Source organism: Dendrobium catenatum, unplaced genomic scaffold (assembly GCF_001605985.2).
Source record: "Dendrobium catenatum unplaced genomic scaffold, ASM160598v2 fragScaff_scaffold_81, whole genome shotgun sequence".
NCBI lineage: Eukaryota > Viridiplantae > Streptophyta > Magnoliopsida > Asparagales > Orchidaceae > Dendrobium > Dendrobium catenatum.
Window position 1 is genome coordinate 88,910 of NW_021318543.1, and position 26,207 is coordinate 115,116.

Genomic DNA, 26,207 nt, shown 5'->3' on the forward strand with positions numbered 1-26,207 from the left:
ATTGCTGAGCTTTCAACTGTCTTTGGTTCTAACATTACTCCTCGTCGACTTTCTTCTACGCGGATGAGAGAAATGGTTTCATTGAGTGATGGTGTCTCCTCTTTGCCGAGAATTTGAACCCTAACTTGGTCAAATTCTGCATTTAGTCCTGCAAGAAAATCGTAAACTCTATCTTTTTCAATAAAATTCTTTATGATCGCAGCATCTTCCGGACATCTGGTTTCTATGCATCTATAGTGATCCAGTTCTTGCCACAGATTCTGGGAGGAATTGATTTCTGACATGATGATAGTAGTATAGAATATCATACACTCTTGGATAGCAATGAAGGCTTCCAAAAAAAATCCCTCTGATTTTAGTTGTCGGTAATAAAGGCCAATAGTGTTTTTTTTTTTTTTTTTTTGAGAAAACCTTCCCGGTTTACTAAAACTGGGCCGTCCGACTCTTTAAAAGAGTCGGATCGGGTAGATCAGGGCACACGCGAAGATGGGATCGAGCGGGCGGACCTGTAGCTCGAGCGGGCGGCTTGCTCCTTCGATGATCTTCCCTTCCCGTCGGATCGGGATGCTCGTCGGCTGCTCGGCTACGCTCCTCTTCTTCGACGGTCTTCCCTTCCTGTCGGCCTTCTCCTTCTACGATCTTCCCTTCCAGTCGGATCGGGAGGCACAGGCGCCTTGGTTCCTTCTTCGGTCGCTAAGGTGCTTTACCGAAGAGGAGATCGTCGAAACAGGCGAAGCTTTTGCCGGCGTCTTGTGGTCTACGGTCGGTAGCATGGTTCTCCTTTCTTCCGCGAGGCTTCCGTCGGCAAGACTTTCTTCCGTGAGATCTAGGTTTTGTCTTCAGCCTTCGTCTGATAAGGCTCCGTCCCACTATTCTCCGGCTTCCTTCCATGAGGGGGTTGGGCATGAACGAAAGGGTGCTGAATTTGAAAAGAGAAGGGGTGGATTATGATCGGAGGAGTGCTGAATTTGAAAGGAGAGGAACTGATTATGATCAAAGTGGTGATTACTTTGAAAGGAGAGGGACTGCTTATGATTGAAGGGTTGTTGAATTTGAAAGGAGAGATAGGATTTTGACGAAGGGTTTGGGTTTGAGCGTAGAATGGATGATTGAGACACATGGGGGAACCACCCCTTAGGGAATGAGAAATTATGAAGGAAGCAGGGGAACAGAGGGGATCCGAGGGTGATGAAGCTAAATATGCCTATTTTTGAGGGAGAGGATACACACGGGTGGATCTACAGGGTGAAAATATACTTTATCTTCAATAGGTTGATAGAGAAAGAGAGACTGATTGCAACCGAATGTGCTTGGAGGTGAAAGCTTTGGCATGGTACCAATGGAGAGATACGAGGCGGCCTATACGGTCTTGGAGGGAGTTCAAGAACTGCTCGTGGAACGTTTTTAAACCAACAGGGGAGGAGACTTCCATAAGCAGTTCCTCGCTCTAACGCTAGAGGGGATAGTGTTGGAGTACCGTGAACAGTTTGAGCCTCTAGCCAGCTGACTGGACTGGCTTCTGGGGAATATAGGGGAACTTTTTGAAAGAACTCAAACCAGATTGTAGATGAGCGGTGAATGGTTTGAAATATAAGCCCAGTCAATTGGGTAATTAGGAAACTTCAACTTATTGTGGTGGTGATGATCGATGATGATTGTAGATGTGAGAGTTCTAATGATAAAAAAAAGAAATAAAAATTAGAGACATAACACCAATATGATAAAGAAATTTAGATAATGGTGTGGTGAGCGTTCCTGTTAAATTACACTATGTAATGGCACGAGTTGGTTGTTTTCACCTTTAAGGGGAGGATTCTCTTCAATTATTTGATGATTTATTTAAACTTTCTTTTATGATCGTTCCAATATGTAACGATGCTAGTTGGTTAGTTCCAGCTTTAAGTAGAGGGTTCTGTTTAATTATATTAAGATTTATTTAAATTTTCTTGTATGGCCTGGTGCTGACATTCAAATCATTGAATGAAAGTACGAAGGCACTTCACAAACATTTGGATTTCTTGTCCTTCTTCATCAATTTTATTAGTTACCTTACTGGACTGCATTAGCTACTTAGTTGAAGGATTGAGACCTTGATAAACCAACAACCTCTTAGTTCATGTGAAATGACAACCTACATTTTGTAAAAATTTTACTTTGTTCATTGAGTACGATTTATATTATGTTATTTTTTGTTCTCATTAGTTTTATTATTACTTTGTTGCAAATATATTGATTCATTGTAGGAAGGGATCTCGATTTGGAAATGATACCATTATTGATGGAATGCTTAAAGATGGTCTGTGGGATGTGTACAATGACTTTGGCATGGGAGTATGTGCTGAACTATGTGCTAATCAGCATTCAATAGCGAGGGATGAGCAGGTAATTGTTTCTTATTGTTAAAGGACTAATTTTTGCATATAACTAGAATTTGTGTTGCCTTCTATGAGATCATCAAATATTCACACAACACCCTCCATTTAAATGAAAATCTGTCTTTGCCAAGAAAATTGTTTTACCGCTTGGGTACAACATCTGTTTTTGCAACTTGTTCTCGTCATTAATTTTGCCAAGAAACTTTGGGCTTGACTCTCTTAGTTGCTCGTTCAAAAATCTTGTAAGACCATTTCTCTGAACCCAATACCACTATGCCAAGGCATCTAAAACTATAGAATTGTGCACTGAACTTATCACAGCCATCCATTCCACTTTGGGCAATTGATATTGTACCTATCAAGCCAGAATCATCAACATCCATCATCATGTGGTGTTCAATCTAAAACTTGTAGGTGGTTGTAATTAGTATTAAGGGTTTAGTTATGTCAAATGTTTATGATCTTCTCATGTATATGATCTTCTCTATCTTATCAAAACACCTTACTACCCCCACTACACCCCCCAATCATTTTTTTTCTGTCCACTCTCTCCCTCTTTTTCTCTTCCCCGTCCTCTATTCCCTCACTTTTTCTCTCTCATGGAAAATACGCCAATGAGATTGACGTATTTAGAATGCGTTCAAAAATTTGGCGCATTCTAAATGCGTCAAATTTTTCCGCGCATTTGCTGCATTTTAATTTTTTTTTTTAATTATGTTCTTTTTACATAATGTTGTTTAAAACCTGCTACTTCTAAAATTTGGCCCCAGAAATACCCTATAGCTATTTAAATATTTTACCTTTGCCTTCTCTGATATAGATCACATTGCCAACTTTGCGTCTAATTCGCATTACTATCCCCTTTTTGTATCAGTTGTGCTTCTCTTAGGACACTAGCAATCTTCAGGCAACAAAATCTTTGGTCACTATTGTATAGAAACTCAAGTTATCATATTCATCTTGAGCTTTTTCAGGGGATTGTTATCATATTTAAATTATTACATGAACTAAATTACTTATAATATGAATCTGCATTATTTATTATTGAAATATCATCTTATTATTGAGGATATTCTATTTTATTATCTTACTTTTCTTATATACCGACACATATATGCTCATACTCGAAGATAATTTAATAAAGATGTTTACGGTTCTCTCTCTCTTCTAATGAGCTTTGTTACAAGTTTTCAAAGCTGTCTATGTACAATTGGATCTATATAGTCGCACGCTCTCATTTATGTATTGAAGTGTCTTTGATTTTGTTGCCTCTTGACTCTCAACTATGTACTAAAGTGACTTTGATCTTACTACTTTTCAATTTATGATCAACTATTTAAAACTGAACCCCCATATTTATCATCATTAGCCTTATCCCAGCTATTTGGGATAGGGTTTATGAGTTCTCATTTTCCATTTGTTTTTGTTAAGGGTTGTTTGAGGTGTTAAATAAATTCACTGTAAATTATTTTGAATAACTTCTCTTCATGTAAACTTATCATGAGCCTTTTTTGTTATTCGTTGTACATGAATTAGCCATTTAAGTCTATTTTTAGTTATTTTATCTTCAATATATGTTACTATAACATTTCCGCCAATATAATTATTCATTATTTTATTTTTTTAGTTTTGTCAGACATTCATTTGAATATATTATTTATGCCACTCTTAACTTAGAGCTCAATGAATTTCATTACAACTCAACATTTATATCATATAATTTCGACGACTCAATTATGATTTTATAAAATTTAACTTTAAGTATCCATGATGTCCTCTTATTACTTAAAACTCTAGAGGAACTTTTTATTTTAGCCATCTGCCTTTAACTTTAGAACTTATGTCTTCATATATATATCTCCATTTATACTTATATATCATTTTATCATTTATTTTAATAATATTACATGATAATTGTTGGCATCATACCATTAAAATTATATTTCATTTACTCAATCTTTGTTCTACTAATGATAAGGCTTTTATCTTCTAAACATTTTTCCATTGTTATAATTTTTCAGTTATGGTAGTGGATATCTCTCTACTTATAATTATATCATCTGTCAAAAAACATACACCAAGGCACTTTGCTTTGAATATCTTTTGTAATTTTATCAATCAATACAAAATATATGAGTTCAATGCTGATTTTTGATGTACATCTATTGTAAGTGAAAGCTCTTGGGCTATCACAATTCTAGTCAATACTCCATTATACTCAATCATACATATCTTTAATAACATCAACTTATCTTTGACACTCTTTTTTTTCTTAAAACATATCAAATCAATTCCAGTGGTACTCGATCATATGTATTTTCAATATCAGCAAGTTCATATGATGATTCTTTTTTGACTCTATGCTTATCCATTAACTGTCCTATCACAAAAATTGATTTCTTAGTAGATCTTCCCAACGTAAAACACAATTAATTTACTTAAATTAATATTATTTTTTTAAGCTCATTTTTTATTACTCGCCATAACTTCATTGTATGACTCGTAAGTTTGATTTTTCTATTTTTGCACAGTATTTTCTTTGTAAATACAAGTGCTAAAAGGTTTCTTCTAAGATCATTTAAGATTCTTTTAGTTTTTGAAATATTATTTGAAAGATTTGGTGACTGAATCTTTTCGAAATCCCCAATAACTCTCCATTTCTCATTAGGTTTCTTGTTTGGACTTAAAGTTTTTGTTATATGTATATTTTTAAAAACCAACTCTACTTTATGTATTTCACTGTGTTGTTATGATGGTGTTTGAAAATAATATCTTCCATAAATATATTTTTTAGCAATATCTCAAATTAGCTTTTATATCTTTCCTCGAGGTTTTCATTCTTAATTAAGATCCGATTATATTTAATTTTAATCATCTAAATTGATCAAAATATCTAGATCCCTTGCCTTAATTATTGTATGTATATTTCATAACCTTCTTTAGTATCAAGCCAATTATATAAATCATTAAAAGCTATAGTTTATGTTTTGCTTACAACTCTATTTTCAATAATTCTCATTTTCTTATAATAAGCTTAAGTAATATTTAATTTTTTCCACTTTTTTAAAAGACATTTTTTTCCTTAATAGCATTTTTCTTTTTATCTCTTCATTCCACCATCATGTATCCTTATGAGTGTATGATATGTTTCTAGACTCTCTTAAAAATTCTTCAATAATCCTCCTAATAGAATTATCCATCTCATCTCATATCAGATATCGTTCAATTAAAGAATCTGTTAGACCAGTCCACGCGGGACCGGCCCAGATGCGCGTAGCGGAAGTTTTCCGCCTGGGCGGAGGCTGTGCGAGCCGCTCACCTTGCGGGAGCATTTTAGGAAGAAATTTTGAGGAAGATTAGGAGGGAATTTGAATGTAGGGACTATTTAGGGATTTCCTTTTGATTTGTATGCCTTAAATAGTTGATTTTCCTAGGGTTTGATCATCTTGAATTTGGCTGAAATTTGATATCTCTTAGATTTAGGTTTTCTTTGGGCTCTTGGCGTTGCCAGAGATTTGGGAGAGATCGACCCTCCTCTCGAATTGAGGATCAATTGTATCTTGCTATTTTATTCATCGTCTAAGTGGAATACAAGTCTTTTCTTGAGTTTTCTCTCAGATTTTCATGGACAAGTGCTGTTTTTCTGCTGTAAACAGCAGATTTCTGCTGTTTTCCTGCTGTGGACAGCCATTTGGCTACTGTTTGTTCGCTGATTTGGGTTAGGTTTGCTTGCGAACTCAAGTATTACCTTAGGGTTACTTGCGAACTCAAGTATTTCCTATCAAATTGGTATCAGAGCATCGTATTTGGGACCGTTGGCGGGTGAAATCCTGAAATTTCAGCAGATTTTTCATTTCCGGAAAAAGATCTTTGTGATTCTTGGGAAGAGCGATGGCCGGGAAGAAGGTAGAGGTCTTGGAAGGTGAGATCGGACAACTAAAATCAGATATGGAGGGAAAGTTCTTTGACTTTCAAAACTCAAATCACCTCCAACAATGAGAGGATAGAAGGGAAATTTGCGGTGATGGAAGAAATGTTGAAGAAACTGTTGGAATTGAAGACAAAATCCTACGATATCGGAAGCAAGGGAGACTACTGGAGGCCATGGTGTAGGAGGAAATTCAAACCCATTTAGGGGGAGGAGAAATTCGAATGTGGAGGTCATTGAGGGGGAGGATGACATGTCGCCTCTAGAGCCACCTTCTAGAGAAGAGATGAGTTTGGGAAATGATCGAAGGGATGCTGATTTCATAGGGGGAAGGGAGGAATTTCATCGCCGAGGTGCTGAATTCGAAAGAATTCAGCGTCGAGGTGCTGATTTTGAAGGAAGAAGGGAGGAACTTCATCGTCGAGGTGCTGAATTTGAAGAAATTCAGCGTCGAGGTGATGATTTTGAATGAATAAGGGGAGAGTATGAAGAAGGGTTCTAGTATAATCGTCGGAGGGATGATCAGAACACTTGGAGAGCTCTTCCCCTTCGAGGAATGGGAGGTTATGGAGGATACTGGGGAAACGGAGGAGACCCACTGGTGAGTAAGCTGAATATGCCCGTCTTTGAGGGTGAAGACGGCCATGGATTGATCTACAAGGTGGAGCGTTACTTTGCTGTCAACGGGTTGACAGAGGAAGAGAAGCTGACGACAGCGGGATTGTGTTTGGCCTGGTATCAGTGGCGTGACAGGTGGGGAAAGATTATCTGGTGGGACTACACAGGTTGGATGCAATCAGATTGGAAGAGGGAGGGGATGTTTCTCTTTCAGTGCAGCCCTTGGTTCAGCAATATAGTAAGGATTTTCAGTCCTCTCAAGGATGGCCACCTCCACCGGAACATGAGCATATCTCCACCTTGAGGACAAGGTGGATTTTCGGGAGGGGAGTATTGTTAGACTGGTCGAGTGGACCGGTCCAACTCGTCCACTCGGAACCGGCCCAGACGCGCGCAGTGGAAGTTTTCTGCCTGGGCGGAGGCCGCGCGAGCCGCTCGCCTTGCGGGAGCATTTTAGGAAGAAATTTTGAGGAAGATTAGGAGGGAATTTGAATGTAGGGACTATTTAGGGATTTCCTTTTGATTTGTATGCCTTAAATAGTTGATTTTCCTAGGGTTTGATCATCTTGAATTTGGCTGAAATTTGATATCTCTTAGATTTAGGTTTTCTTTGGGCTCTTGGCGTTGCCAGAGATTTGGGAGAGATCGACCCTCCTCTCGAATTGAGGATCAATTGTATCTTGCTATTTTATTCATCGTCTAAGTGGAATACAAGTCTTTTCTTGAGTTTTCTCTCAGATTTTCATGGACAAGTGCTGTTTTTCTGCTGTAAACAGCAGATTTCTGCTGTTTTCCTGCTGTGGACAGCCATTTGGCTACTGTTTGTTCGCTGATTTGGGTTAGGTTTGCTTGCGAACTCAAGTATTACCTTAGGGTTACTTGCGAACTCAAGTATTTCCTATCAAATTGGTATCAGAGCATCGTATTTGGGACCGTTGGCGGGTGAAATCCTGAAATTTCAGCAGATTTTTCATTTCCGGAAAAAGATCTTTGTGATTCTTGGGAAGAGCGATGGCCGGGAAGAAGGTAGAGGTCTTGGAAGGTGAGATCGGACAACTAAAATCAGATATGGAGGGAAAGTTCTTTGACTTTCAAAACTCAAATCACCTCCAACAATGAGAGGATAGAAGGGAAATTTGCGGTGATGGAAGAAATGTTGAAGAAACTGTTGGAATTGAAGACAAAATCCTACGATATCGGAAGCAAGGGAGACTACTGGAGGCCATGGTGTAGGAGGAAATTCAAACCCATTTAGGGGGAGGAGAAATTCGAATGTGGAGGTCATTGAGGGGGAGGATGACATGTCGCCTCTAGAGCCACCTTCTAGAGAAGAGATGAGTTTGGGAAATGATCGAAGGGATGCTGATTTCATAGGGGGAAGGGAGGAATTTCATCGCCGAGGTGCTGAATTCGAAAGAATTCAGCGTCGAGGTGCTGATTTTGAAGGAAGAAGGGAGGAACTTCATCGTCGAGGTGCTGAATTTGAAGAAATTCAGCGTCGAGGTGATGATTTTGAATGAATAAGGGGAGAGTATGAAGAAGGGTTCTAGTATAATCGTCGGAGGGATGATCAGAACACTTGGAGAGCTCTTCCCCTTCGAGGAATGGGAGGTTATGGAGGATACTGGGGAAACGGAGGAGACCCACTGGTGAGTAAGCTGAATATGCCCGTCTTTGAGGGTGAAGACGGCCATGGATTGATCTACAAGGTGGAGCGTTACTTTGCTGTCAACGGGTTGACAGAGGAAGAGAAGCTGACGACAGCGGGATTGTGTTTGGCCTGGTATCAGTGGCGTGACAGGTGGGGAAAGATTATCTGGTGGGACTACACAGGTTGGATGCAATCAGATTGGAAGAGGGAGGGGATGTTTCTCTTTCAGTGCAGCCCTTGGTTCAGCAATATAGTAAGGATTTTCAGTCCTCTCAAGGATGGCCACCTCCACCGGAACATGAGCATATCTCCACCTTGAGGACAAGGTGGATTTTCGGGAGGGGAGTATTGTTAGACTGGTCGAGTGGACCGGTCCAACTCGTCCACTCGGAACCGGCCCAGACGCGCGCAGTGGAAGTTTTCTGCCTGGGCGGAGGCCGCGCGAGCCGCTCGCCTTGCGGGAGCATTTTAGGAAGAAATTTTGAGGAAGATTAGGAGGGAATTTGAATGTAGGGATTGTTTAGGGATTTTCTTTTGATTTGTATGCATTAAATAGTTGATTTTCCTAGGGTTTGATCATCTTGAATTTGGTTGAAATTTGAGATCTCTTAGATTTAGGTTTTCTTTGGGCTCTTGGCGTTGCCAGAAATTTGGGAGAGATCGATCCTCCTCTCGAATTGAGGATCAATTGTATCTTGCTATTTTATTCATCGTCTAAGTGGAATACAAGTCTTTTCTTGAGTTTTCTCTCAGATTTTTCCGGACAAGTGCTGTTTTTCTGCTGTAAACAGCAGATTTCTGCTGTTTTCCTGCTGTGGACAGCCATTTGGCTACTGTTTGTTCGCTGATTTGGGTTAGGTTTGCTTGCGAACTCAAGTATTACCTTAGGGTTACTTGCGAACTCAAGTATTTCCTATCAGAATTCTAGTTTGCTCTCCTAACAATCTATCTTAAGGTATTAACAATTTCGACATTACAAATTCTACCACCTTATCCTAGGAGCCTATTCTTTTAATTATTCGACAAATTTAAGATACATTCATAACCACTTCCTTTTACTGTAGGGTCAAACTTTCTTCTAGATTCTCCTTGTAATCCTTGCATAAAGGTTTTTCTTTCCAAGTAAGAAATTTTTTTATCATTTGATGACTCCACTTTTATAAGTAAATTTCTCTTCTCATTTCTTAAACTATATGTTCATATTGTAAGGCCATAGGCTAATGAGAAATCAAATAAAGTTTCTTCCATTGCGTTTCTATCTCCTATGTCATGACATTATGAATCCTCTAATAGTCATCATATTAAAATCTACATGCCCATTTTAGTTACCTCTAATAACTATCCTTTCTTCAACAGATGTATGTTATAGTAGCTCATCCATTTTATTCCAAAATTTATTTTTTAAAATTATCTTCTAATCTTATTTGAAGAGCATAAACACTTCACCTATATAATTTTTTGGCCAATGATTATCTTAATAATAATAATTCTATCACTAATCTTATTAACCTCAATAATTTTATCTTTCAACTCGTTATTTTCTATTAGCTCTATTTATTTTTATTGTTAACCTTTCCGACATACAATAACTTATAAACTTTCCTATAATTCTTGGATTTTTCCTTTTTCATTTAGTTTCTTATAAATAAATAACATTTATTCTTCTTCTTATCAATGTCCGCCAATTCTCTTGTATTCCCATTTAATGTTTCAAATTTCATGTGTAAATAAAATCTTAGCTTTAGACATAGTCAACCATCACTTGCTTTTCACTACAATCGGGTTAAGCAATGGTGCGTTGCTTTTGGGGAACTCCTTGACATCAGCAAAATTTAAATTTGGATTCATTTCAGTAGATTTGATTTGAGTTTTTTGACTGGTTGTCAATCTAATATTAATCCCCCGTCAATTTGTTTTATATGAGCTAGGGACCAACAATGTTGATAATCTAGGAAAAAATGCCCCTAAATAATAATAATGCTAATAATAATATTATTGTTATTATAATAATAACACTAATTGTAATAATAGTGATAATTACAAAATTTTCAAAACAAATTTTGTTGATAACTACAAAAAAGTTGTGGCCAAAGAATGATGAGACTAAAACAATGATCATTCGCGCAATTAGACCCAAAAATCAACATAAATGCAAAAGGCAATTCAATTGTTGCAAACTATCTCTAGCCTAACTGCATTAACAAGCCCAATGATGGTAATAGTATGAGGACAAGTTGAGCATATTGTTTTCAAAGGTGAGATGGATGCTTGCCTAGGCGCCTGGCAAAAGCTAGGCAAGGTTCCAATGACTCAAACGCCTCCCAGGAAGGCACTGTCAATAAAGTACTTAAGTACCACCTAGGCACTTGCCTTTTGTGATGTTTTTTTTTATTATTTATTATATTTAAAACATACACTTCCATATTTTGAGATGAAGGGCTACAAATATAATGATAAGGTAGAGAGTTTGAGTAATAAAGAAGATGAAATAGATATTAGCAAATGCTATTAATCTTACATTATGGAAGTTATAAATTTAGGTTTTTATTTACTTGCTTAAATTTGAAACATAATTTTAAGCCTTTTGACTTATAAGCATTTTATTTTTGATAATATATTTTGCAATTTTTTCTCATTTTAGCATTTAGAATGACACAAACTTAATTTTTTTTCATCTATTATAATTCAAAATTTTATTGCGATGATTATCATATTAATTCCTGTGAGTTAGGAGAGTTTAAAACTAACCCTCTGTAAGAAAAACCTTTCTATCCAGCTTAATAAGCATTATTCATTGTAGAGTAATAATTAGCAACTACATGTTATTCACTGATGCTGACAAGGTTGAAAATAATAAATCCCATCTGTTATGTTTGATTTTTGGCGTTGGTGCATATCAATGATTTTCTACTACTCATGATTGCTATTGACAAGCAATCTGTTGTTTTTTAAACAAATTTGCAGAACGCATACTAAGGTTTGATCTGATAGAAAAATGTATATTTATAGGATACATATGCAATTCAGAGTAATGAACGAGGAATAGCTGCTTCTAAAGGAGGTGCTTTTTCCTGGGAAATAACACCGGTAGAACTTCTATAACCACTGCTAAATGCAAGAAAAGTGCAAAGCATTTGAAGCTTTGATTATTTTTTACTTCATGTGATTTTGCAGGTTGAAGTTTCAGCAGGTAGAGGGAAGCCTTCAGTGCTTGTAGATAGAGATGAGAGCCTTGACAAAGTAACCTTCTCTTAAACCTTGGAGTTATTTGTCTTTAAAAGTGCTTGATTCATGTATCTTAGTTCATATCTTTGTTGATGTTCATGAAGTAGCTTGTTGTTTGATACACAAAATCTTGTTTGATGTATCTCTTTTTTTGGTTTCTGTTATATCATCATCATCATTGTTGACCTTCAATGTTGAGGTCTAAAAAGCTTGAAAATTGTTAGATAGCTCTTTCTAGCCAAACTTAATCCTGTCTTGAGCTGAATTGGCTAAATGTCTTAGTACAACTTCGTCAGACTGGCACAATCTTTCTACCTTGCAATAAAGTTAATACTGCATTCCTACTTTGTTATTGGAATTTCATTCTAAATTTTGAAAAATACTGATTTAAAAATAACCCCTTTGGAGATAGATATTTTAATATTAACTCATATTTCTAGCGTTCTTTTCCATGTGTCTGAGTGTGTCCATTTGTCCCTGCATGTGTTTGTGTGCGTGCTTGTGAGGCTCAGTTTGAGGATAGTTTGCTGGAGCATTTCCAACACATTGATATTGGCAACTGCTCGATTCATTGTGAAATAATTTGTCTTCCGTGTTTATGCTTCCTTAATCTCCCCTTATAATTGTTTTTGATTTCTTAGCCTGTTTATTCTCTTATGCTTCCGTTGCTCAAGGTGTTAAAAATAAATATGTGCATTATTCATGTTGTTCTAGCTCTAGAAATTGCTAGATTATGTGTTACTGATCCTGATATTTTCTGATTGCTAGTTTGATCCTATTAAACTAAGGAAGCTACGGCCCAGTTTCAAGGAGGATGGTGGATCTGTAACTGCTGGAAATGCTTCTAGTATAAGGTTTGGCTATTCCCACACTGTCCTCCTTTCTTTTGATTTCTCATAGTTAATTAATTCAAATGGACTGATTTTCCTACATGTGCGTACCCACTGAAAAGCACATGGCTTTAATTTAATCTAACATTAAGAAAATAGTGATATCAATTTCAATTCTTGGGGAACCCAAAAACTAATGCACAGAAAAACTAAGCTGATTTTTTGGGTTTGCTTTTATTTTCTATTATTTGTTTTTAATTTTCCTTATCTTTATTATATTTGAAAATAAAACGTGATTGGTTTTTATTATGTGCTTGCATTTTTCAAAAACTAAAGAAATAGACAACAAAATCATAGGTAAAACGATGAACAATTCAGCATGTATAATTTTGAAGCTCTGTTTTTAGCTATTTATTTATTATTATATTTCTTCAAAATTTAATTTTGTGAATAGCTTTTCAAATTAGAAATTATTTTTATAAAATCAAATCACCGTATGAATCTTTTTTAATATTTTATTATTAAGATTAATCATATAAGTGGATTAATTTAACTTTTAATGAAATACAGGAAAAGTCGTTGCATCTTAGAGTAATGTTCCTTTACTTATTCTGATTATATATATATATATATATATAATCCCCTTAAATTATCATAACTTGATACTTCTCATGCTCATTAACCTCATTAGGTAATTCATTGGAGTAGGTTGGATTCCAGATAGAGCAGGAACAAGAGGGGAACCTGTTTTGAAAACTACAATAACTTAAACTATGATTTCAGTTTTTAAAAAAACAAGCTAAGCTGTTTTTTAAATTCAACAAAATTGTTTTTTATCTTTTTAGTGAACTTCCTAAAAAAACAAAAGTGATCCTTAACCGCCCCTAAGCATTTGATTAGATGGTATGCTCCCCTTCCCTATAAAAAAACATATGTTTGAGTTTTTCAAAAAATGGGAAATAAAACTGTTTTTCGAAAGTATGCTCCCCTTCACCTGCTGCTTCTTGCTCAAAATATCATAAATATTTTGCGGCACCTGGACAAGAAACCTTTTTGAGGAATCCCCTCCGCAAACCCCTATACTATTTCAGTATATATGTGGGCCATTAGATTTTGTGTAGGGCCATTAGATTTTGTTTTTTTGTTTTCCCACTATACTTCTCCAACTGAAGTAAAATTTGGCTTTTTTTAGAACAAGTGCATAACTCACTATAATTGGAGCTATCTTCAGTCCAACGCACAGTTACCTCAAGGAAGGTATCCTATAGAGTCTTAACCTCAATATGAGTCATCTATTCTAAAACAAAAGAGTGACTTTTCTAATGCAACCTAGAATGATATTCAAGATGAAAACAAAAATATAATTTGTAGGTTATTAATTCATAATTTTAGCAAGAACTTATTACTTTTTTTATAATGCCAACAAACATGTTTTATTCATCAACAACAATTACAACAACAACAATAAGTCTTTATCCCACTATATGGGGTCGGCTACATGAATCCTTTCTCTCTATTGTGTCTCATGTTAAGTCAAATTCTTATTTAAATCTAATAAAGAAATGACATTTCTAATATTTTCTAACCAAGTCTTTTTAGGTCTACATATACCTTTCTTAACATAGGCCAAATCTAAAACATCTACTCTCATAACCGAGTCATCAGAAGGCCGCCATTTTATGTGACCAAACCATCTAAAGCGACTCTCTCTAATCTTATTTGCCACTAGAGCTACTCCAACCTTTTCACGTATATGCTTGTTTGGTATCCTGTCTGAGCATCCTCGTCTCTGCTGCACTTAACTTAATATTATGCTTCTCTTTTAATGATCAATATTCTATGTCATAAAGCATTGCAGGTCTCACTACCGTCTTATAGAAATTTCCCTTCAGTTTGAGTGGTACTCTTCTATAACACAACAAGCCCGATGCATTCCTTCACTTCAACTAACTAACTTGAATTCCACTAATGATATCCCCATCTATTTACTCTGAACAATAGACCCAAGATATCTAAAACGTGTACTCTTATTAATGACTTGATCTCTTAAAGTTACAAACCCCCATCTAGATCCGTTACTACTAAAATTACATGCCATGTATTCGATTTTAGATCTACTAAAATGAAAACCTTTAGACTCTAAGGTTAACCTCCATAATTCAAGTTTAGCTTCAACTCCCTCTCTAGTCTTATCAACAAGAAGAATATCATCAACAAAAAGAATAAACTAGGGTACATCCTCTTGCAAATGTCTAGTAGTAAGAACTAAGAACATCCATGGCTAAAGCAAAAAAAATATGGGCTTATGGCTTATCCTTGATGTAATCCAACTACAAAAAGAAAATACTTAGTCAAACCACCTCGTGTTTGAATACAACTCCTGCATACATATTCTTAATGACTTGAATAGAAGCATTATCCATTTCTTATGTAGAACTCTCCATAGCACTTTTCTTGGAACTTTATCATATACTTTCTCTAAATCAATAAAAATCATATGTAGATACTCCTTATTCTCTCTATACATCTCCATCAAACCTCTTAATAAATGTATAGCTTCCATAGCAGACCTACCTGGCATGAATCAAAATTGATTTTGAGAAACTTTTATCTATAATCATATCTATACCATTTCTAGTACGACTCTTACCAGAATATCAAAGTTTAAATCTTAAACTATCAATCTCCTTAGCCTTTTCTCTAGCCCATTTAGTTTTCTGAATGCAAAAAATATTTATCTTCTGATAGGCATAGACCAGTTCATGAGGGACTAATCTAGCTGGCCCAACCTTTGGGCTCAAATAATAGAACAGGCAAAAGTCTGCTGTTCCGCAAGCACCAAATCCCCCCCTCCCCCTTGGGGTAGGGTTCACTACCTAGGGACGAGAGAGAGAAGGGGGCGTTTTAGTCCTTTTGATTTAATTTTATGTTTGCTTTTAGTAGAAGTTTGAATTAGGGTAATGGCATCATGTTTGTTTGCAGGATTTGGTGTGGAAAGTTTGGGCGTCTTGGTCTCTTGCGGTGACTGGAGATTTGGGAGAGAACGATCATTCTCTGGAATTGTGGATCAATTGTATCTAGGAATTTCCTTTGTTTCTTCTATTATTACAAGTTTTCTCGTTGTTTTTCCTGATTTGTTTGGAGCAGTGTGGTGAAAGATTTCTGAAATCTCCATATTAGTAGGAAACACTGGTGGCTACAAGTGTTTCATATCATCTTCCTATGAATCATAATTTAAATTAATTTCATTAATTTGCTTGCAATGGAACCTACATTTCAAGATCTTATCCTAATTCTAGTTTCCTGGACTAACTTCTTTGCTCACATTCGTCCATGATGTTGGAACCCTTGCCTATTTAACACTACACCCGAGCACCAGTGCAGCAGCCCTTGCATTCTTCTCGTTGTATTCAAGTCATACAACGCGTAACTTTTCAGAGAACGCCTAACATTAACACAATGTATTAAAGGATTCATGTCATGAATATTTGACAAGTTTTACATTGGTTGCAACTACCTAATGCAACCCTCCACTTTTCTCATCTAAGACTTGGGACTTGGTAATGACAGTGTTTAAACATTTTTTTTGCATCACAAAAGATAATTTAACGACAGCTCAAAATTCAGCATCTAATCAAGTTCACTCCTTAAATGGAAAACTTAACAAGTATCTCAAAATTTCAATTATATACGAAAAACCAACGTCAAAACATTTTTAAAGATAAGAACACGGATAAACTCACCCCAAAGGGAACCACAAGGAGTCTTATCCCTAGAAGTAGTCCACGCCTCTAAAGTACTCAAATAATATACATCTAATAAGCAACACAATAATAGAGAAAAATTATAAATTTATGTCAGCATTCAATATCCAATTTATTTAACATGTATCAATGGTCCTATTTATTTCATGCAAATGACCAAAATAAGTAACTATATTAAATATATAAAAATCTACTAAAAATATGTATCAATACATCTAGCATGTAGTTCAATAAGATAAACTTTTCCATAAATTTACCTTCCAAAATTGCGCAAGGATTCCGATAAAAATACGAAAATTTATGAAAATTTTATTAAAACAATGAGCGATAGAAGACATGGGTGCATTATTGTCTTTATTTGTAAAGAAAGCAAGGCGACACAGTGGAGTAGAGGGAGGCGTAATGTGCATGTTGTGGCAATTTGATTGAGACGTCGCAATGAACTAAGGTGGTCTAATAGGTATTATGATATTGTGCAAAAAAAGGAAGAAGCTAATTGGACTTGCATGAAAAAAATCTAGATATTGACCATCAACTCGGAAAATAATGGTGAGACAGTGGAAGTGACAACTGTAAACACATCAGCAACAATATAATGAGGAAAATAATAGGGACTGGAGATTAGAAATGAACATCTTTATCAAGCATTGGTGAAGCATGACTAAATGGAAGCATATTTCGTTGTAATCTTTACAATTTGTAGAGTCTTCGTTGATGTTATTGAAATATGTTCTGGTAACTTGTATGGCTTGCAAAATGATGGCCATCTACTGAAGGCATCTATGAGCTTATTTTTAATTCCAACACAACAACTCAATGTTTTAAAACGAATCTGTGTTCTTGTAGCCATTTGGCCCCATTTGACATGCATGTCTTACTGTCTTAGTATATTTTGTGAGATTTAAGATATTTTAAAGCTTGATGGTCCGAATATAGGATATATCATATATTACTTATCAATAAAGAATGCCTCTAATATTGGAGTGATTGCATGACAAAATTTATGTCTTTTTCAGAATTAGAATATATTTATTTCACATCACTTAACTTTTCATTGAAATAAGTGAACGGTTGTTCATCTTGACTCAATCTTTCTCCAATTCCTATCCCAAATGCGATATATCAAATCACAAATTTTTTATAATAATTGGTTAATGTTAACACAAGGACATTAATAAATCTCTTTGATGTCATTAGAGGCACTCTCAACAAATTTTGTCCATTTAAATTTCCCATTTTGTAAGACAATTACTAATTTGTACTAATGAGAATATTCTCTTTGATTAATCATTGATAAAAGACAGCCCATGAAAAGTATCATGGTAAATGTTGGCTAATTTCTTATTACTTTAATTTACTCAGAACAACTGATAATCCATTAGGGAACACTGTAAATCTCAAGAATGCTATTGATGGGGCAACAAAGCAACACTTCTTTAGTTAGGTACAACTTGGATTTTTTTTTTTACTTTCCTAAGATGTGCTAAATGTTATTCTCATGTTTTTTTTTTTTTGTAAATCAAAGTGTCATTGAATGAAACAACTAAAATTTTTTGCAATAAAACTCACATAACATGATTTATAATCCTCATGAATACTTTTGGGCATCTGTTAATTCGAAAGGGATCACTAATTATTCATATAATTATCTTTTATTTTTAAAACTAAGTTTCATTTTTTTTTCATTTTCTTATTCTTGGTGATAATCAAATTTATTTTTGAAAAAATAATGATAGCCTAGTCATCAACATATCATTAAATTTTGGTATAAAACATTGATGCTTGATTATGATATTATCAATAAATAGATTATCTACACACATTCTAGAATTTTTACCATTTTTAGGTATAAGGTAGGTGTTGCACAAGAACTCATGTAACTCATCCACACATCTTTTTTATTCTACATGTTCAGTAGGCAAAGTACCTCACTACCTTGTAGATCCACCCATATGCATCCTCTCTCTCAAAAACAGGCATCTTCAGATTCCTCACCCTCGGATCTCCTCCATTCCCCCTATTTTCTCCATAACCGCCCATTGCCCAAGGGGGTGGTCCACCCCAAGTGTCTCGATCATCCCTTCTTCCCTTGTACCCAAATCTTTTGTTAAAATTCTCCCTCCTTTTGAAATCAACACCTTTACGGTCATAATCAGTCATTCTTCTTTCAAATAAAGCACTCATTCGTTCATTCCCAACCCCTTCACGCCTCCCTATACCTTCTACATGTCTCCTACCTAGGAATAGGCTCTAGAAGAGGTCTTCTTTCTCTCCCTCCAAGATCTTCAGCTCTTGTTCTTCCCCTCTCCTTATCAGATTAGGATTCTCCCCACTCCCTTGATTGTCGGCGGCTCCCCTCGCCTCCGACATCGTCGTTTTGGTTTGGCCCTCGATCTAGCAACTTCTTCATCTCCTTAGCGATGACAAATTTCCTATCGATCTTCTCTTGGACGATTGAAATTTGAGTTTGAAAATCTGAAATTTCAGATTTAAACTATCCGATCTCCCTTTTCAACACTTCTTTTTTCCCACCATAGGTACTCAGATCTAGGCTCCAAACAACAAAAAAATAACAAAACACAACAATTCTGGTCCTCAAACAGCAAAAATCAACAAGACATAGGGAACAAATGCATCAGAAATCAGCAATGAAGACTTATATTTCAGCCCAGGACATCGCTCTGATACCAATTTGATTAGAAGTGGATGTATAAATTGAGAAGCCCCTTAGCTGAAATTTGATTTCAACAAAACCAAAGAACAAACAACAAGAAAGCTAGGAATAAAAACTCACAAGAACACTTTTTATTGAAAGTTTGTGAAAGAAAATATAAGATATAATTGAATTTTCAATTGGAGAGGAAGTGTGATGCTCCAGAATTTAATCATTTAATATATGATAACTAGAGCTACCTAATTTTTTTATGAATATAAATACCAGTGGAAATAAAACTACCGATCAAAATATTAATTTATACATTATACATATGTATTCATTTTTTCTAAATCATGTACACTACTCAGAATATATACAATCATGTCATAACCATTCTTTCATGAGTACAAAAGAATAGTTAAAATAATAAAAACTGAACCTAAAGGATTTTAGTCAATCTCACACTCCTGCTCCATGCCTTGATCTAAAATCATATTACCACATATAATGAGCTTAAGAGCTGAACAAATAACCAAATCCTACAACTGAATTCAAAGCATGACAAATGAGTAATATGCATTTTAACTGTTAAATCATAGCAGTAACATTTTTATGATCATGAATATGTACAAAAATAGTAAAACACACATGTAATAGTAATAAAGCGATGCGGTACGAAAGCTAGTAGAGCAGTATAATGGAGAAATCAATAAACAAGTATGTGTGTCGAATTACTAAAACAACCATCGTGTCAGTACTATCAATCAGTAGAGAAATTATATAAAACGGTAAAATAAAAGTATCGGTAAAGACTGTCAAAATCATATCAATGCAGTAAAATCATATAATGATGTATACATGTTATTCAGTTATTCAATATCATTATTAAATTAATATTTTAATCATGTACTCAGTATATCACATGCTCAATACAGTGAATCAATATCAGTAATTAATACAGTGAATCAATAGTAGTATCAAACAGTATCGATGTTCGTGTTATTAATAATAAAATCAATGGCAGGGGCAGTAAAATAATGTAATAATAGTAAATTCTTACAGTAATAGGAATAGTACTTCACTAACATGCATTTCACTAGTCATACTAAACAAGTAAGAAGTTTTAGCTTAATTGGTACTTTTTTCAGTATCATATCAACATCAGTAAACCATTGGCTTAGTAAACAGAGTCATCACTGTTTGCCTGTTAGCATAGTAATCTTCTTATAACTCTCAATCAATGAATAACGTGAATTAGTAGAGAATAACATCAAACCATAATATTTAAATGAAAGTCTGTCGGCCCAACATCCTGTACAAGTCAATTAGTCTCCAGCCAATATCAGTAAAACCAAATTTTATTTGTCTTCACACATATTATTATCACAATACTACAAAAATAATAGAGACCACCTATTATTCAACCACATACATGCATTCATTTTCAATGCTTGTATTAACAATAAAAATATCAGTTATTCCATTAGTAAAAACAGTACAAAATACAATAACTTATGTTTTACCTTGTGAAATTCAATAAATGTTACAATCATAATGTTCAGAATAATCTGTACAATAAAATACAAAAAATTGTGCGGTAAAAGTTTAATAAATCCAGGGAAAATGCCAAAAAATCTATTATGGGGAAAAGTAAGCAATTAAAATCAAAATCTGTGAAAATATAAATAGGATTAGAATCATCTACACTGACCTGAGCAATTTTTACAAAAGTAGCAAAGCGATCCTGTCGCTAAAAAATAATTTTCTCCCTTTCTCTCTGTTGCGCTGCAATTCAATCAGGAATTCATATTTTTATTTTCATTTATTTTCATAAATTCTGATTGTTTTAGGAATATCCGGCTCCCAAACCCCTAACATCCGACTAGAGCCCTCTCAACCTAAGTAAAGCTAAATTTAGCAAAACATGACATCCCTAACCCTAAGGTAAACAAATTATTTAAACCATACATTAACCTAACAAATCTCAAAAAAGCCCTTCCCCCAAAGCTTTTCCCTCTCCCCTCATTTGAATTGCTCTTTGGGCTCCACCCCAAGGGGTACGGAACTCTTCCGGGCGGAAGATCCTGCTTCCGCCTCACTTAATGTTTGGCCGGTCTAGGAGGGATTGACCCAACCTTGACGAGTCATCATATTAATAACTATTTTTATTGTTTTTTGTAAAATTTCAAGAACATCTTTATGATCTATGAACTGGCTTTTTGATAAATCATACCACTTAGAAGTGACATGCTGAGACTAACCTAGGTTTTGATAACAATTATCTATAAGATGATTAAGGGCCTAGCATTTCTAATGTAACTTCAAATGGTATGCAAGATGAAAATAAAAAAAAAAATCATAATTCCTAGGTTACAAATTTAGCAAAAATTTGCTTGTTTTAATATAATTACAATAACAATGTTTTAATTATTACAAAAGATAATTAAATAGTCATCCAAAATTTATATGCAAGAAAATAATAGCAATTAATAAACTTCAATAACCAATCAGGTTCACGCAGCTCAACTTATATCTCGCTTGACGAAATTCAATTGCAAATAGACTAAATTTAAAAAACGAGCAATGATAGAAATTATGCCATAGTGAACAATTAAGCCTCACAACAAAATGAATCTTACACTCCAAAGTAATTGTCCAAATTTGTGAAGTGCTTGAAGAATGCACATCTAATAAGTATACACATGAATAGTAGAAATTTGAAATTTTATTTTAGTATGCAATTAATTTTACATTCCTCGGATTCTTATTTATTGTCTACGTTGGACCTAAAATAAAAATGTACAAAGCATATATATAGAAATCTAATTAAAAACATCAAATTTTAATGCATCCGACATAAATGCTAGTACTACAAAGCCTTAATACTTTGGTATGGCAAATTGATGACAGCTTACATGTTTTTCTTCCAACTTCGTTCCCTTGCTTTGTACAGTTTTGTTTGCATTAAGATTTATCTCTTCCTTGTTGTCCTTGTTTTTTTTTTATTTTCTGTTTAAAACTATCATTATGATTTAAGCACAAGATAAATCTTGAAAGCTTTTTCATCAATAGTGATGGTGCTGCAGCCTTGGTTCTAGTCAGTGGAGCCAAGGCCCAAGAACTTGGATTGCAAGTGATTGCAAAGATCAGAGGATATGCAGATGCTGCTCAGGTGAGCTTTTTGCAAATGCAGTCTCGTTTTGAATAGATGCTTCTGTAGCTGATTAAGCTTTCTTAGTAACTTCAAAAATGATTAATTGATAGGCAGTAATGCACTCAGTGTTGAATCATATCGTTGTTATTTGTGATTAATTGATGAACATACCTAGTGACATGTTACAGCAGTCTTTGCCTAAAAGATTAATGCTGCAACGTTTTTTTTATATTGTTTCTCTGTAGTGCTCTACATTTATAATGAACTTCGTAATTTTACCGTGATTTCTTCTATTCATAAATTCTTGATTTACTTGCAGGCACCAGAACTCTTTACAACAGCACCATCACTTGCAATACCAAAAGCTATTTCGAATGCTGGTTTGGAGGCTTCTCAAATCGATTTTTATGAAATAAATGAAGCTTTTTCTGTATGTTGACGCTTTCATTGTTATATAATGGTGTAACATCTCATCTTAGCGACATATTTACTTTTTTCTTTTTTGTATTTATGTTGTCTCTGATATAGGTTGTTGCTGTGGCAAATCAGAAGCTTCTTGATCTTCCTTCTGTAAGTTATAAAACCTTTGTGTTGAGTGCTGCAACTAGTTTAGGCTGACACCTCAAGTGTTTTTTTTATAGTAGAATTTAAGTTGGATGGTTGAAGTGAAGGAATACATCGGGCTTGTTATGTGATAGAAGAGTACCCTCAAACTTAAGCGAAAATTTTATAAGATGGTGTGAGACCTGCAATGCTTTATGACGCAAAATGTTGGCCATTAAAAGAGAAACACGATATTAAGCTAAGTGTTGCATAAATGAGGATGCTTAGGTGGATGAGTTACTTTATTCTTAGAGACAGGATACGAAATGAGCATATATGTGAAAATGTTGGAGCAGCTCCAGTGGCAGATAAGATTAGAGAGTCTCCTTAGATGATTTGGTAACATAAAACGGCAGCCTTTGAGGAAGAGTAGATTTAGTAGATTTGACTTTATGTTAAGAAAGATAGAGGTAAGCTTAAGAAGACTTGTTTAAAAAATATTAGAAATGACATTCTTTATTAGATTTAAATGAGATTTTGACTCTTAATATGGCACAATGGAGAATAAGGATTCTTGTAGCCGACCCCACATGATAGGATAAATGCTTGATATTATTGTTGTTTGTTGTTGTTGTATATATTTTCTATAAAAAAATATTATAAAATGAAATATAATATTATATTTATCACATAAAATATTTAAGGATTCGTAGAGTATTTAACTCTAATTTTTAATATATATATATATATATATGATTTTTGACATATGGATGAGCGTCCGTGCCTAACACATAAGGGATACGTTTTGAAGTGCCCGTGCTTCATTAAATGAATGATTTGGAAGAAAAATTGGTAGGATGAAGATAACATGGATAGGTGTCAATAGAATATTTTTTTTTTTATAAAATAAGTATAATATCTAATGCAATACTCAACAAAAATAGATGATAAATGAATATTTATAAAGCAGAGACCAATATAGCTGGGATAAAGTTTATGATAATAAAGAATTTGTATTTTGGGTTCTTCTTTCTGCAGGAAAAGCTGAATGTTCATGGCGGAGCTGTATCACTCGGACACCCCCTTGGGTGTAGTGGAGCTCGCATTCTTGTCACATTGCTAGGGGTATATTTTCTCTTGCTTTATAACCTTTGATAATTCAACCATTGATATTTTCTCTTGCTTTATAACATTAAAATTTAATTCTTTTTTGTATTGTCCGCATTAAGCCCTTATCGTTTTGCTTTAGTCATGGATTGTCTCACTAGACATTTGCAAGAGGATGTAACTTGGTGTATGCTTTTTGCTGATGATATTCTTCTTGTTGATAAGACTAGAGAGGGAGTTGAAGGTAAACTTGAATTATGGAGGTCAACCTTAAAATCTAAAGGTTTTCGCTTGAGTAGATCTAAAACTGAATATATGGAGTGTAATTTTAGTAGCAATAGACCTAGTGAGGGGATTGTGACTTTGGGCAATCAAGTCTTTAATAACAGTACACGTTTTAGATATCTTAGATCTATTGTTCAGAGTGATGGTGAAATTGATGGGGATATTATCAGCAGAATTAAAGTTGGATGGTTGAAGTTGGAGGAATGGCATCGGGTTTATTGTGTGATAAGAAAAGTCCCCCTCAAACTTAAGGGAAAATTCTATAAGATGGTGTGAGACCTGCAATGTTTTATGGTGCCTAATGTTGGCCATTAAAAGAGAAGCATAATACTAGTTAAGTGTTCAGAGATGAGGATGCTTAGGTGATGAGTGGCTTGACCCTTAGAGATAGGATACGAAATGAGCATATACGTGAAAAGGTTGGAGTAGCTCCAGTGAAGATAAGATTAGAGAGATCGCCTTAGATGGTTTGGTCACATTAAACGTAGGCCTTCGATACCCGGTTAGAAAGTTGAGGTATTATATTTGACTTATGTTAAGAAAGGTAGAGGTAGACCTAAAAAGACTTGGTTAGAAAATATTAGAAGTGATATCTTTCTTTATTAGATTTAAATGATAATTTGACTTTTAACCGGACACAATGGCGAAAAAGGATTCATATAGCCAACCCCACGTAGTGGCATAAAGGCTTGTTGTTGTTGTTGTTGTTTGTATTGATTTCAAGTAATGTAAACAGAATCAGAACCTTGTTTTCACTTTTTTTTTTGTATCTTCTTGAAACTAATATTCTGAAACATATTCACATTGTTTCTTCTGGAAGGTTCTCAGACATAGAAATGGCAAATATGGAGCTGCTGGGATTTGCAATGGTGGCGGGGAGCTTCAGCTCTTGTATTAGAGCTCATGTAAGGAATTTTAAGTTTTTTTGGCGAGTTTTTATTCCTTTTTATCATCTCCACTGAAATAAAGGCTCTATTAGACCACTTAGTGAAATGACCTTGTCTGTGCCATTTTATTTAAGAGAACCTCCTTTAAACGTCTTCTGAATAATATTAAACTAGCTTATCATTCACAAAAATGTTTGTGATTTGGTTTAAATTTGAAATCACATATATTCTTTTCAGCAGTTTAAACTAACTTCTCTCCAGTATTTACCTCATTTTCCTCCTCTCAACTGGGGGGCTCTATTTATTGACCTGTGTTTGTCGCATTGGTGGGGCCGAAATGTTTGCATAGACCAATGAGTAGCAGCTTGCCTGCAAGGGTAGGTCTGCGTGCAATACACGGGCCTACCCGGATGGCGTTTGCTCATTGGTCTGTGCAGGTGAGGCCTGCAAGCAGTATTCAAGCAAATGCTCGACCATCACGATCTCGTGTTAGTCGAGCATTTGCCATCTTTCTATTGGTTTGAAGTTAAGGGGAATATTATTGGTATTTGCAGCCTCAAGCAGGACTTAAGCGCTCATTGTTATGAAAAATTGTGTACTCATGTTTAAAATGCAATGTGCATCATATAAATCCATGACTGTAACTCTTACTGGTCAGTGCCCCAAATCTGTTCATGTAGTTGAGATGCTGAGAATGTTGTGTTCTTCTGCAATGAAGCCCAAAACTCAAGAGAACACTTCTGATTTTGATGTTCTTGCCATTTTATTTCTTTTTGTTACCATTTCATCTTTACATCATAATATTTATCATGAAAATTTTTGTGGTGCTATGCTAAGGGTGTAAATGAAGGAGTTGAGGTGTTTTCAATTTGATTCTACTATTGAAGGGATATAATGAGGTCATGTTTATACTCAATGTTCTATAACTTTTTTTTATCAGTAGTTCATATAATTTTTTATTGTATGAAAAGAAAAAAAAGCATTAGGATTGTGAATTGAGAAGACTAGTGCAAAATTAATATTAATAGCAATATTAAATAAATAATGGTATAATTTCCTAAATGATAGTTATGGACAACGAGTAGTGGTTTGAGTCAAGCCAAGTAAAGCCAGCTCGAGCTTGACTCAATAATGAATCTAGAGCTGAGCTCAACTAGCTGTGTCAGGGTTGAGTAATCCTAACT

At 34.9% G+C, this 26,207-nt stretch overlaps 1 protein-coding gene across 1 annotated transcript in view; it reads left to right on the forward strand.

The window, feature by feature from the left end:
* Positions 1 to 25,241, forward strand: part of LOC110096518 (probable acetyl-CoA acetyltransferase, cytosolic 2) — a 31,721-nt gene extending 6,480 nt beyond the window's left edge. Inside the window, 10 exon segments of the mRNA XM_028696501.1 lie at positions 2,244 to 2,382; positions 11,582 to 11,659; positions 11,747 to 11,812; positions 12,566 to 12,651; positions 22,120 to 22,219; positions 22,521 to 22,631; positions 22,730 to 22,771; positions 23,783 to 23,869; positions 24,957 to 25,008; positions 25,011 to 25,241. Coding sequence (XP_028552334.1) covers positions 2,244 to 2,382; positions 11,582 to 11,659; positions 11,747 to 11,812; positions 12,566 to 12,651; positions 22,120 to 22,219; positions 22,521 to 22,631; positions 22,730 to 22,771; positions 23,783 to 23,869; positions 24,957 to 25,008; positions 25,011 to 25,045 — 796 coding nt within the window. The 3' untranslated portion in view covers positions 25,046 to 25,241.
* Positions 25,242 to 26,207: the final 966 nt, after the last annotated feature.